The sequence below is a fragment of the Bos taurus genome, chromosome 7 (genome assembly GCF_002263795.3).
Source record: "Bos taurus isolate L1 Dominette 01449 registration number 42190680 breed Hereford chromosome 7, ARS-UCD2.0, whole genome shotgun sequence".
In the NCBI taxonomy this organism is placed as follows: Eukaryota; Metazoa; Chordata; class Mammalia; order Artiodactyla; family Bovidae; genus Bos; species Bos taurus.
Window position 1 is genome coordinate 17981178 of NC_037334.1, and position 14169 is coordinate 17995346.

At 52.3% G+C, this 14169-nt stretch overlaps 2 protein-coding genes and 1 non-coding gene across 3 annotated transcripts; 1 reads left to right on the top strand and 2 right to left on the bottom strand.

The window, feature by feature from the left end:
- Nucleotides 1–820: 820 nt before the first annotated feature.
- On the top strand, nucleotides 821–6852 carry TUBB4A (tubulin beta 4A class IVa). The gene is given in 4 exon segments (NM_001034697.2): nucleotides 821–962; nucleotides 1481–1589; nucleotides 1699–1809; nucleotides 5195–6852. Coding segments are annotated over 4 exon segments (1335 nt in total). The 5' UTR covers nucleotides 821–905; the 3' UTR covers nucleotides 6253–6852.
- On the bottom strand, nucleotides 2396–5200 carry LOC132345710 (histone H2B type 1-C/E/F/G/I-like). The gene has a single exon (XM_059888628.1). It carries the CDS (start codon nucleotides 4200–4202, stop codon nucleotides 3822–3824), a length of 381 nt encoding a protein of 126 aa, XP_059744611.1. The 5' UTR covers nucleotides 4203–5200; the 3' UTR covers nucleotides 2396–3821.
- A 5381-nt stretch (nucleotides 6853–12233) lies between the features above and the next one.
- On the bottom strand, nucleotides 12234–12306 carry TRNAV-CAC (transfer RNA valine (anticodon CAC)). The gene has a single exon. It is a non-coding gene; the product is annotated as a tRNA-Val (tRNA).
- Nucleotides 12307–14169: the final 1863 nt, after the last annotated feature.

Consider the following 14169-nt stretch of genomic DNA (forward strand, 5'->3'; position numbering starts at 1 on the left):
CCTCGGAGGGGCCCTCTATTCCCCTGCAATCTGTAATCCAGCTATACGTCTTAATCACTGATGTTCGACCCCAGGCGACGCTGAGGATGACCCCACCTGCGACAGACTCAGAGCCCAAAAGAGGTGTCCAGGGGGAGTGCACAGTCCCCCCACCCCCCGCCCAACACACACACACATACCTCCGTCGGCTTCCAGAAGCATCCGCAGTCGAATATGGAAGGCATATCGTGGTTTTACTTACTACGCAGCTTCAAGAGAAGTCCAGCAGGAACCTACCGCCTCCCACCTCCCCAAACAGCCGGCTCCTCTGGAGCGGCCAGTTCGGCCCCCACCACGAGCCCTCGTGGTTAAGGCGAGCGTTTCTGGAGAATGACAACGAAACGGGATGGGAAGGGAGGCTTGGGCCGGAGAAACTGAGGCAGGGTCTTTCGCGGCGGGGGCGGGAGCGGGGAGAGGCTGAATCTCCCCGCTGCATGTTTACCGGGCTCTCTCCCTCCCTCTCGGTCACCCCACCCACCTCCCCACCCAATCCCGGCAAATCCCAGATTGCCAGGCCGGGCTGGCGGCGGGAGGGGTGGGACGGAGGGAGAGGGTACTGAGGGCGCCTGAGAGGCCTCGCCCCCACTGCCCGGATTTGGGGGTAAAAGGGGGTCCAGAGCATCCCCACTCCCGGAAGGTCTCTAGGAGGCAGGGGAGGGATATCCTTCCCTCCCTGCACCCTCCGTCCCGGGGCGGGACCAGGGGGCGGAGCGGGCCAGTGACCGGGCCGTGACGCGAGCCCCGCCTGCTCATATAGAGGCGCCCCGGGGGCGCAGAGACTGTGCTTCGCCGCCGCCTTCGCCGCCGCAGTTCGCAGCATCAGCACCAGCGCCAGCGCCGCCGAGTCCAGCATCAGCGCCACAGCCATGCGGGAGATTGTGCACCTGCAGGCCGGCCAGTGCGGCAACCAGATCGGAGCCAAGGTGCGCGGGGGGACCGGGCCCTGGAAGGACGCCGAGCGCAGTCCACTGAGCCCCGCAGCACTCCTCCACTGTGGGGGGCCAGGTCCCCCAGGAAGCCAGCACCCCAGGGTCGGTGGGGGAGGGGCGCGAAGGGCAGGGCCAAGCTGGGAAACAAAGAACTGATGGGGGTGGGGCCCGGCCTTCTGTCCGCTCGCCACAGCTGGCTTCACAGCTGGCCCGCTGGCCCCTCCACAGGCACAAAGAGACCCCGCCCCTGCCCACGGCAGCAGCCAGGGAAAGCTGCCCCCACCGGCCGTCTTGGCTGGGGTGTTGAATCTGCTTCACCCCGCCCCCACCTCTCCCTACTTGCTGCCTCATCCTCGCCTGCCCACCCTGCGACCCGGTCCCCCACTCACCTTGCTGGGGGACAGGTGGCAGCCAGGGAGGTGATTGGGGATCCTGAGCTCAGGAGACGGAGGTGGGGGAAGGCCTGGCCATTGACTCCCCCTTCTTGGTCCTTTCCACCTCCCCCTTTCTAGTTTTGGGAGGTAATCAGTGATGAGCATGGCATTGATCCCACGGGCACATACCACGGGGACAGTGACCTCCAGCTGGAGAGAATCAACGTATACTACAATGAGGCCACTGGTAAGGGGGCAGAGGCACCTGGCCAGAGTGGGGGTGGAGAGGGCCTGGGAGGGGACTGGGTGCTGGTTCCTGGAGTTGACCAAGCTGCTGTCCATCTGCTTCTCTGCAGGAGGAAATTACGTGCCCAGAGCTGTCCTGGTGGACCTTGAGCCAGGCACCATGGACTCTGTCCGCTCTGGCCCCTTCGGCCAGATCTTTCGTCCTGACAATTTTGTGTTTGGTGAGTCACCATGAGGCACAGGCAGGGAAGCGTCCCCCTCCCCCCAATTCTTTCACTTCCACATGCTTGGTGAAAATTTTCCACCGAGCATCTGGACTGAGGAACTCAGAGGCCAGTGGGGAAAGTGGATACACAGGCCACTGTGGGAATCCAGGGGAGGCCTCTGACACAACAGGCGAAGTGCAGGGTAGAGAAGGCTTCCCAGAGGAGGTGGCATTTTAATTTAACCGATGGACCTGAGCCAGACTGCAGCGTTCAGATCCCAGCTCTGCCACTTCATGCAGTCGACAAATACTTATTAAGCACCTACTGCATACCCCAGGCCCCACTGTACCCACCCTGGGAATATAGCCAAGAGCAAAACAAACAAAGCTCTGTCCACCCCTGCAGCTGACATCCTACTGAAGGGAGCTGGGAAGATAAATAAATGGGAAGAGAAGGAAAAAAAAGCCAAACTCAATCACTGATTGAATCCACTGGGTGATTTTGGACAGGCCCTACAATCTTCCTGTGCCTCAGTCTCTTGATCCTTAAAACAGGGTTAATACAGAGACTTACTTTTCAAGACTGTGAGGCTTAAAGCCACTAATATGTATAAGGAACTCAGAACAATGCATAGCACAGAGGAAAAAATACATAAGCATTTGATGTTTTGTTGTAGGTTTTATTATCTGTATCACTCTTAATGATGTCTTCAGCCTAAAAGATAAGTGGGACTTGGGCTGACCAAAGGGCAATGAAAAGAGGAAAGGTGTGCAAGACAGAGGGAACAGCATAGGCAAAAACAATGGACACATTTGCAGCCCTCAAGTTCAAGGGCATGCACACACTGAACAACCTTCTAGGAAAGCTTTCCTCATACTTCTCAGTCAAGCTTCCCAGGGACTTCCCAGGTGGCGCTAGGGGTAAAGAACCCACCTGCCAATGCAGGAGACACGAGAGACCTGGGTTCAATCCCTGGGTCGAGAAGATCCCCTGGAAGAGGGCATGGCAACCCACTCCAGTATTCTTGCCTGGAGAATCCCATGGACAGAGGAGCCTGGCAGGCTACAGTCCATAGGGTTGCAAAGAGCCAGACATGACTGAGGCAATTTAGCACATGTACTAGGTCAAGCTAAATGCACATGCCCACATGACTTCAGAGCCCAGGCTCTCCCTCCCCCCAGCACCTCTCCTCCTTAGTACACAGTAGTTTAATCTGGAGTCTAGGGATTGACAGGACAAGCTGTGTGACCTTGGACAAGTGACTTCCCCTCTCTGATTTGAGAAAGATTCAGGAAGATAAAGATGATTCTGTGTGGGTAGGGCTCACAATAAGTCCTCAGGAAATGGCTATGGAGAGACTGCATGAGATTGGCCAAAGGATGTGAGGGATTCTTGGATGATCAAGGGTGGCTCCAGTCGGGCCAAAAGATTCTGTGGCCTCTGAGAGATAAGGTAGGGGGAGGTGGTGGTAAAAGTGTGGACGCAGGAGCCAGACCACCTCTTCAAATCCTTTTCTTTTGGAGGAGGTGACATTGGACAGAGACCTGAAGAGAGTTTCAGTCATGGGAATACCTGAGAAGGAGAGCATTCCAGGCATTGGCAACAGCATCAGCACGTGCAATGGCCCTGGGGCAGGAACAGTGAGGAGGCCTCTGTGACTGGAGCAGGGAGGAGGGGAGGACAGGGAGGGGATGGCGCAGGTTGTGTAGGACCTTGTGCGTTGCTGGGGAGACTGGTTTTTATCCCAGGGAGATGGGAGCCCTGGAGGGGCAGCGGGCGGAGGAGGCGTGGCACCTGACGTGGGTTTTCACAGGCGCCCTCTAGTGGCATCAAGGAGAACAGATTGTGGAGAGGTTGTAAACTGCTGCTGGGGGAAAGTCAAAGTGAAGTCGCTCAGTCGTGTCCGACTGTTAGCGACCCCATGGACTACAGCCCACCAGGCCCTCCGTCCGTGGGATTTTCCAGGCAAGAGTACTGGAGTGGGGTGCCATTGCCTTCTCCGTTAACAGTGGCTAGGCATATTATATTTACTTGGAGCTGGTGTACTTGGTGACAGCCTTAGTGCTCTCGGACACGGCATGCTTGGCCAGCTCCCCAGGTAGCAGCAAGTGCACGGCGGTCTGGATCTCCCTGGATGTGATAGTCAAGCGCTTGTTGTAATGCGCCAGGCGCGATGCCTCGCCAGCCGTACACTCGAAAATGTCGTTGACGAAGGAGTTCATGATTCCCATGGCCTTGGACGAGATGCCGGTGTCCGGATGGACTTGCTTCAGCACCTTGTACATGTACACGGAGTAGCTCTCCTTGCGGCTGTGCTTGAGCTTCTTGCCATCCTTCTTCTGGGCCTTGGTCACAGCTTTTTTAGAGCCCTTTTTAGGGGCAGGAGCAGATTTAGCCCGTTCAGGCATGTCTATAATGACAACACCCAACAACACAGAAAGATCTTGAACCAGTGCAGAAGCCACTGTTCTGATCCAGATGGGTGATAAGGGGACTGGACCAGGTTGGAAGCAGAGAAGGGGGCAAGAAGAAATATTACCGGTTCACAAAAATAACAGCTGACAGTCTAATCCTAATCCTTGTCCTCTGGAGCTTGCATTCCCCTGCAAGATTACAGACAATAAGCATAATTAATAATTAAAAAAAAAGAACAACTTTATCAGTGCTATGGAGAAAAATCAAGTATGGAAGAGGAATTAGAAATGGGGAGGATTTGCAGTTGTATAGATTGGTCAGGCAGAGCCTCCAAGTCCTAAAGGAGGGAAAGAGGGAGGAGCCATGTATGTATCTGAGGGAACAGCACTCCAGGCAGAGTGTACAGCCCATGCCAAAGCCCTTGGCAGGACCAGGCTCAGTGTGTTGGAGGAACAGCCAGGAAGCCTGTGTCTAGAGCGGAATGAGCGAGGGGGAGAGAGGGAGGAGGGGAGGGTATTGGGAGGGTCAGTGGACCACAGAGGTCATACAGGACCTTGTGGGACTCAGGGAGGACTGGAGCTTTTACTGAAAAAGAGAGGAAGTGGGGGTGGTTTTGAGCTAAGGTGGAACATGATTTAAGTTTCATCAGAATCCTTCTAGCCAGGATTTCCCTGGTGGTCCAATGGCTAAGACTCCATGCTCCCAATGCAGAGGGCCCAAGTTCAATCCCTGGTCAGGAAACTGAGATCCCACATGCTGAAACAGACTGTGCAGCCAAATAAATAAAAATAATTCTTTCCAGAAAAAATATCCTTCTAGCTGCTGGGTGAAGGGAAGCAAGGATGGAACTCAAAAGAACAATTCATAATAGATAGTAATAATAATAATTTTCTTATTACGATTTAACTACTAGATGACTGGGGGTGGGGTGGAGCGTGGGATTTCCCCATATCAGCCTGGGTGTCCCCTCCCTTTGCTTCTTCAGGCCAGTCTGGAGCCGGCAACAACTGGGCCAAAGGCCACTACACAGAGGGCGCTGAACTGGTGGACGCCGTCCTGGATGTGGTTCGGAAAGAGGCTGAGAGCTGTGACTGCCTGCAGGGCTTCCAGCTGACCCACTCGCTGGGCGGGGGTACAGGGTCTGGAATGGGGACTCTCCTCATCAGCAAGATCCGCGAGGAGTTCCCCGACCGCATCATGAACACCTTCAGTGTGGTGCCCTCACCCAAGGTGTCAGACACGGTCGTGGAGCCCTACAACGCCACCCTGTCCGTGCACCAGCTGGTGGAGAACACAGACGAAACCTACTGCATCGACAATGAAGCGCTGTATGACATCTGCTTCCGCACCCTGAAACTGACCACCCCCACCTACGGGGACCTCAACCACCTGGTGTCGGCCACCATGAGCGGGGTCACCACCTGCCTGCGCTTCCCGGGCCAGCTCAATGCCGACCTGCGCAAGCTGGCCGTGAACATGGTGCCCTTCCCACGCCTGCACTTCTTCATGCCCGGCTTCGCCCCACTGACCAGCCGGGGCAGCCAGCAGTACAGGGCACTGACCGTCCCTGAGCTGACCCAGCAGATGTTCGATGCCAAGAACATGATGGCCGCGTGCGACCCACGCCACGGCCGCTATCTGACCGTGGCCGCCGTCTTCCGGGGCCGCATGTCCATGAAGGAGGTGGATGAGCAGATGCTGAGCGTGCAGAGCAAGAACAGCAGCTACTTCGTGGAGTGGATCCCCAACAACGTGAAGACGGCCGTGTGCGACATCCCGCCCCGCGGCCTGAAGATGGCCGCCACCTTCATCGGCAACAGCACGGCCATCCAGGAGCTGTTCAAGCGCATCTCAGAGCAGTTCACAGCCATGTTCCGGCGCAAGGCCTTCCTGCACTGGTACACGGGCGAGGGCATGGACGAGATGGAGTTCACAGAGGCCGAGAGCAACATGAACGACCTGGTGTCCGAGTACCAGCAGTACCAGGACGCCACAGCCGAGGAGGGCGAGTTTGAGGAGGAGGCCGAGGAGGAGGTGGCCTAGGGCGCCTCCATCACTTCACTTCCGCACCCTACTAGGAGGCTAACCTTTGACCACCAAGAATCCCTGCTTCACCTCCCAGCCTGACTCACCTCTGACCCTACAACCTTGCACCTCTTCCCTGGGCCAACCGTTGACCTTTGAGCCCCACTTTATCCCCGCCCTTGAGCTCCCCACGTTGAACACACCCCCCCTCATGAGCCCTGCTTTTCACTTCCGACCCCACAAGTCCCACCTTTAATTCCGTGATCCCTCCTTCACCCCTGACCTCTCCACCTTTGACCTCCCCTTAAGCCCCTCCACCCCCCTTTACACCCACAGACCTATAAACCCTGACTTATTTGCCCCCTCCCTCTGAGCCTCTCCTCTTCTCCCAATGTGTCTCATCTTTTACCCCACAAGCCCCACCCAGCCTCTAATCCCTCCTTCTCTCTGGATCCCCTGAGCCCACTTCTCTAAATTCACTCCTCTCAGCTCCTGCAAACCTTGGCTTTTCAAGGGTGCTGCTGGGGAGAAAGAAGCCCTGGAGCATGTGGACAAGAGAGGCTGTTCCCTGACCTTCCCCACTGCCTCACTCTCAATAAATTAATTGTTGTCCTGCCATGTTTCTGCCAAGTGTGTTTTTCGTCACCCCTCCTCTCCCTGTGGGATGGAGTTGGGAGCTGAAGGGACTTTTAATCTGAGGGTGGACAGTGATTTCAGAGTCAGACCGGGTTATGCTACCAACTCACCCTACAGTGTTGAGCAAGATGCTTGCCCACTCTGAGCCTTGATTGCCTCACCTGTAAAATGGGCTCATGTTTTCCCCCCATGCCACACCTCAAGGATTTTTGTAAGGACTCAGGGCACAGTACCTGGTACTGGGTGGGTGCTGAGTGATGGAGGTGCCACCACTCTCTGTGGGGCATCTTGCAAGTATGGAACATTGCAGGGGGAACCTCTAGGAAAGGGTGCCGGGGAAATGGCAGCCATGGGTAGTGCCTCAGGGGCAGTCCTGCCAGGGAGATGGTCACTAACACTGTGAAACACTTTGATGGGCCTGATACATGTCTTATAACCCTCACACCAACCCTGTAAGATCTGAGCTTTTAGAAAATTCCCTGGTTCTGGATGGAGTTTCTACCAATGAACCTAGTCAGGCTTCCCTGGTAGCTCAGCTGGTAAAAAAAATCTGCCTGCTGTGCAGGAGACCCCGGTTCAATTCCTGGGTCAGGAAGATCCCCTGGAGGAGGGCATGGCAACCCACTCCAGTATTGCCTGGAAACTCCCCATGGACAAAAGAGCCTGGTGGGCTACAGTCCACGGGGTCCCAAAGAGTCAGACATGACTGAGTGACTAAGCACAGATAGCACAATGAACCTGGTTCCCCTGATTGGGGAACTAAGATCCCACAAGCTGCATGGCATGGCCAAAAAAAAAAAAAAAAAAGATCTGAGCTTTTAGACAGTGTTATCAGTTAGCCTTTGCTGCATACAAACTAACCCCCCCAGAATTTAGGGGCTTAAAACAACAGCAATTTTTTATTTTGCTCCCAAATCTGCAATTTGGGCAGGGCTTGGAAAGGTAGCTTATTGGTGCTCCCTGTGGCATCAGCTACAGAATCTTCTTTGAGGCTGAGGGGTCTCCTTTCAAGGTGACTGACCCACTCACATAGCCACCAAATAGATTTCTGGGGGCTCAGCAGGGGCGGGTAGAAGGAGGGTGTTGGGACTTCTCCATGATCTGCCTGGGCTGGGTTCCTCCAACAGCAAACATCCCATTTTTCTAACAGCTTTAGAGGTCACTTGCTGTCCTGAGGACTCCTAATTAAAGTGTTCACAAAGGCCTGTCCAGGTTCCAGAGGATAGGTTGTAGAAGAGCATGTGGAACAGAAGCTACAACTATGACCATCTTTAGAAATTCCAATTTGCAGCACAAAGTTTCTTGCCCATGATCCCTTGGTTATGAAGTGGTGACCTGGGATTCAAACTAATAGTTTAGGTCAAGAACTCTGATTGCACTTTATCAGCCAGTGTTCAGTGTGGGAGACTCTAGGCATATTAAGCAGAAAGGGATTGGATACTCAGCAGGAGGGCCCTGCTGAGCCCCCAGGCATCCACTTGGCAGCTGTGGGAGTCATTTAGAGTGAGGATTTAGGGGCTTACAGCATCTCTGGAGGGGCTGAGAGAGAGGGTTGTAAGCCAATGCTGCTTAAATTTGATGTACAGCAGAGTCACGAGGGGACTTCCCAGGTGGCGCTAGTGGTAAAGAACCTGCAGGAGACATAAAAGAAGTGGGTTTGATGCCAGGGTCCGGAAGATCCTCTGGAGGAGGGCAATGGCAACTCACTCCAGTATTCTTGCCTGGAGAATTCCATGGACAGAGGAGCCTGATGGACTACAGTCCACAAGATCGCATAGTCGGACATGACAATGAGTGACTCAGCACAGCACAGCACAGAGTCAGCAGGAAAGGTTTGCATGAACACAGCTTCCTGAGTTCCACCTTATAATCTCTGATTCAGTAAGGGGCAGGGGGAAGGGGAGAAACTGCATTTTTAACAAGCTCCCAAGTGATGCTGATATTGCTGCCTATGAGGCCCTCTTTGGTGTAGCCCTAGAATAGGTTGGAACACCACCCTGGGAGCTGCTTCCTCTGCAGACTGGAGAATCAGAGGGCTGCCACCGGAAATAACTGAGTTAAAAAACGCCACCCCAACACTCACAAAGCCACAGAGATAGGTCCACTAGGACACTGAACAAAATTAATTAAAATGAACTTAAAACTATTTTTAAATAATTAAACACACACACACACTGTTCTGTCTCACTTCTACATTCCAGATCTCTCAGGAGCATTACTCAAGGGTAGAACCTAATCAGCATCCAGAACCAGAGCTGCAAAGAACTCTGGGCAATGTAGTTTTCCCCCCAGCTTCTGGTACACCCGAAGGCAAACTAGGAGGGAGAGAGACAGAGAGAAAGCGAGGGATGCTGAAAGCCAACCAACTTTTCCCACCCAGCTCTTCCACTGGACCACCAGCTCCGGATGGGGCCCCAGCCCCCTCCCTGCGTCCCACTACAGCCAGGAGGAAGACAGCCTGGGAAATCCAGCCTGCAGCCACCCCCATCTCAGCAGGCTCAGCACATCACTGGATGGTGGACCAGAAAGCTGATGAACTAGGCAGCAAGCTTGACTGTCTTTATTATCCTAGATATAACATGGCCACAGAAAAACTCCCTATTATTGTTGTCTAGGCACCAAGTCATGTCCAACTCTTTGCATCCTTGTGGACTGTAGCTCACCAGGCTCCTCTGTCCATGGCATTTCCCAGGCAAGAATACTGGAGTGGGTTGTCATGCCCTCCTCCAGGGGATCTTCCCGAGCCATGGATCAAACCCACATCTCCCAAGTCTCCCTCATTGCAGGTGGATTCGTTACCACTGAGCCACCAGGGAAGCTCTTGTAAAGCAATTATCTTCCAATTAAAAATAAATTTTTTTAAAGTAAAAGATTAAAAAAAGAAGTCAGCCTTGATTCATTGTTTTCTAGACCCAAAACATTCTTCAGATCTTTTGCTGAATCCAGTTGTCTCTGTCTCCAAAATGTGTCCTGAATTTGACCCCTCCTCTCCTCCCCAACCCACTCCAGTATTCTTGCCTGGAGAATCCCATGGATGGAGGAGCCTGACAGGCTCCATGCGGTCACAAAAAGTCAGACATGACTGAGCGAGTTCACTCCTCCCATCTACACTCCGGTCTAAGCCGTCATTGTTGTTCACCCAGTCAATCCCCTTCATCACTTCCCTGGGCTCTCCGCTGCCTGCCACCCCACCCCCACCCCCACCTCCGCCCCCTCCCCCTCCCCCTCCCCCAGTGTGCAAAGACCTCCTCCCACAGGACTCATAGGAGCCTTTGTATGCAAATAATAACCCTCCCACCCACGACTCCCCTCTTACTCAGACTGAAACCTAGACTTCTCACCTTGGTCTCTACTCTGATGATGACAACTTCATCACCTTCCCCCTCCCTCCTAAAGATGAAACTACAGTGGCCTCTATGTGCTCAGCTCAGCGCAGCTTCAGCGCCTTTTCACATGCAGTTCCTGCTCCTTCTTCCCCAAGGTGTGCACATGGCTGGCTCCTCCTTCTCCGCCGGTTTCAGGTCAAAGGACACCTGCTTAGAGCAGCCTCGCCCTGGCGACTCTAAATTATACCTAGTCACTCTCCCTCCATTTTCTCCTTTCAGGTGTTTCCCTGATAGCACCTATCACTAACGCAAATTATCTTGTCTATTTCTAGTTTCTTTTGTCTGTCCCCTTCCCACCCCACTGAAAGGTAAGCTTCAAGGAACCTTGTCTACATTGCTCACCACATGTATAGACCAGCTTATGCAACACAGACATTCAGTAATTATTAGCTGAACGAAGGAGCAAGCGAATCAATGAGACCACAACAACACTATGAGGTGTATTCTTTTCTTCCTTTAAAAAAAAATTAAAGATGTATGGGGCTTCGCTGGTGGCTTAGTGGTAAAGAATCTGCTTGCCAATGCAGGAGACATGGGTTCGATCCCTGGTCCAAGACGATCCCACATGCCACAGAGCACCTAAGCCCATAAGCCATAACTACTGAGCCTGTGCTCTAGAGCCCGGGAGCCACAACTATGGCAACTAGACAGTGGCTCCTGCTCACCACAACTCGAGAAACAGCAACGAAGACCCGGCATAGCGAAAAATAAATAATAAAGATGTATGATAAATAAAGTGTATTCCTTTATTTATTGGCTGCACCACGTGGCTTGTGGGATCTTAGTCCCTGACCAGGGTTTGAACCCCGGCCCTCCACAGTGAAAGCACAGAGCTCTAACCACTGGAATGCCAGAGAATTCCCATGTTTTCTCACTTTCAAAGAAAGGAGACAGGGATGTCCCTGGTGGTCCAGTCACTGGGACTCTGATTTTACGGCAGGGGTGAGGTTCAGTCCCTGGACCTGAACTTTGCCTCCTGGGCAGAAATTCAATCCCTGAGCGGGGAACTAAAATCCCACCAACCACGTGGTGACCAAAAAAAAATTTTTTTTTTAATTTTTAAAATATTTATTTGGCTGTGTTGAATCCTAGCTGTGGCACATGGGATTTTCACTGCGGTGCATAGACTCTCTAGATGTGGCTCTCAGGCTCAGTAGTTGTGGTGTGGGGATTTAGTTGCTCTGAGGCAGGTGGGATCTTAGTTCCCTGACCAAGGATGGAACCTTCATCCCCTGCATTGCAAGATGGATTCTTAACCACTGGACCACCAGGGAAGTCCCTAATTTTTTTTTTTTTTTAATTATTTTAAAGATAAAGCAAGAAAACAAAGACACAGGGAAGGTGGAAGGTGGCTTCTAAGATGACCCTCGATGATGCCTGTCTCCCTGTTCACGCCCTTGTGTTCTCCCCTCCCACTGAGCACAGGCTGGACCCGGAGATTTCTTCTGCTCAACAGGATATGACAAAGGCGATGGGATGCTCCTTCTGAGACTGGTTTACGAAAGCCTGTGACTTCTGCCTTGATGAGTTCTCTATTGCCTTTTCAACTTGCTTGTTGTGGGGAAGCAAGAAGCAGGTTGGGAAGGTCCCCATGGCAAAAAAACAAAACAAAACCTGAGGGTAACCTCTGGTCAACAGCCAAGCAAGGAACTGGGGTTCTCCGTCCACAATAAACTGACTCCTGCCAACAGCCACCGTGAGTTTGGAGGCAGATCCTTTTTCGGTTGAGGCATCAGAAGGGACCACAGCCCAACTGATACCTTATTACAGCAGAGAGACCCCGCAGTACAGGACCCAACTCAGCTGTGTCCAGAGCCCTGGCCCCCATAGAAATTTTCAGATAATAAATGTGTGCTTTTTTAATATTTATTATTTATTTGGCTGTGTCAGGTCAGGATCTTTGTAGCACATTCCCTGCGGCACATGGGGTCTTCAGCAGTGGCATGGGACTGCTTAGTTGCGGTATGTAGGATCCAGTTCCCCGACCAGGGATTGAACCCGGGCCCCCTGCACTGTGAGTGCAGAGTCTTAGCCACTGGACCACCAGGGAAGTCCCTAAATGTGTGTTCTTTTAAGCCACAAACTATAGGGTGATAGATTACATAGCCAGACAAAACTAATACAGAGAGGTCAAATGACTGGCCTAAGGTCACAGAGATGTTAGATGTTAGAGAACCCAAGTATCTCTAACTCCAAAATTATTCTCTTAACCAATTCCCTGACCCATCTCCCCTAATCATGGACAGAACACACCAAAAGCTTGATTCAGGCGTGACTTTGTACTAAATATATCACGTGAAATCTCTCACTGAACCTTCGTGGGATCTCTGAAACAAGCACCATGTTTGCTTATGATACAAATGCAGAAACAGGGGAATTCTCTGGTGGTTCAGAAGTTAAAACTCCATGCTTCCACTGCACAGGGCACGGATTCAGTCCCTGGTCGGGGAACTAAGATCATGCATGCTGCACAGCACAGCCAAAAAAAGATGCAGAAACAAGGACAGATGGGGTCCCACTTTCGCAAAGGAGCATGCGCTCCTCTCTCATTCCCACTCCCAATGGATCTGCCCATGGGACTGAATTCCAGAAATGAAGAAGGATTTGAAATATCTCTGCAAAGGCTATGCCTTAGTTCATTCCAGCTGTTAACAGAACACCATGGACTGGGTGGCTTATCAATAACAAACATTTCTTTCTCATGGTTCTGGAAACTGGAAGTCCAAGATCAAGGTGCCAGAAGTTATGATGAGAGCCTGCTTCCTGGTTCGCTGATGGCAGTCTTCTTGCCATGTCCTGACATGGTGGCAGGGGTAATGGATCTCTCTGGCATCTCCTTTATGAGTTTGTTGGTGGTGGTGATGTTCAGCTGCTAAGTCGTTTCTGATTCTTTGTGACCCCGTGAACTACAGTGCACCAGGTTTCTCTGTCCTTCACTATCTCCCAGAGTTTGGGCAAATTCATGTCCATCAAGTCAGTGATGCTATCTAACCAACTCATCTTCTGTTGCCCCCTTCTCTTCCTGCCCTCAACCTTTCCCTGCATCAGGGTCTTTTCCGGAGAGTCGGCTTTTCACATCTGGTGGCCAAAATATTGGAGCTTTCAGCTTCAGTCTTTCTAATGAATATTCAGGGTTAAGAGGAGACTAATCCAATTCATGGGATTCACCCTCATGATGTAATTATTTTTCCAAAGAAAGACCCACTCCCCACCTCCTAATACCACCACCCTAGGGGTTAAGATTTAGCATTGAGAGTTCCCTGGTTGTCCAGTGGTCAGGACTCCAAGCTTTCACTGCCATGGCCCTGGGTTCAGTGCCCGGTCAGGGAACTAGGATCCATCAAGCCTGGTTCCTCACACCAAAAAAAAAAAAAAAAGAGAGATTCACAATATAAATTCAAGGAGCCCCATAAATATGCAATCTATAGCAAGGCCCCAAAGGGTGAAGCAGAGAGGGATGGCCCGAGTATTTTGTACCCCTGATCCCCAGCCCTGGCTGGGACCCAGCTCCCCTTGGAGAGAAAGAGGGGACCGAGCTGTGATCAGCCTCATCCATATACATCTTGGCTGGAAGCCTTGGAGGGCTGTGTCTGTATGTATATATCTCTGTGTGTGTTCATACGCTTATGCACTAACTTATCCCCCACCACCCAGAGTGGAAATACCCTTGTACCCACAGTCATGTGGACAGGCACAGAAGGAAAATCCCCAGTCATCCACATTCTCACGCAGCCTGATGGAGTAGACACAAATTCTACAGGCACACGGACACCGTGTTCAACCCCAGATACCCCAAGCCACACCAGGTCACATGTGGACTCGTGGAAATGCACGCCTCCATCCACACAGACATTCTCAACATCTTGCAGGGAGCCGAGGAGTCTTGAAAACTCTGCAGCATTTTGACTCTGTG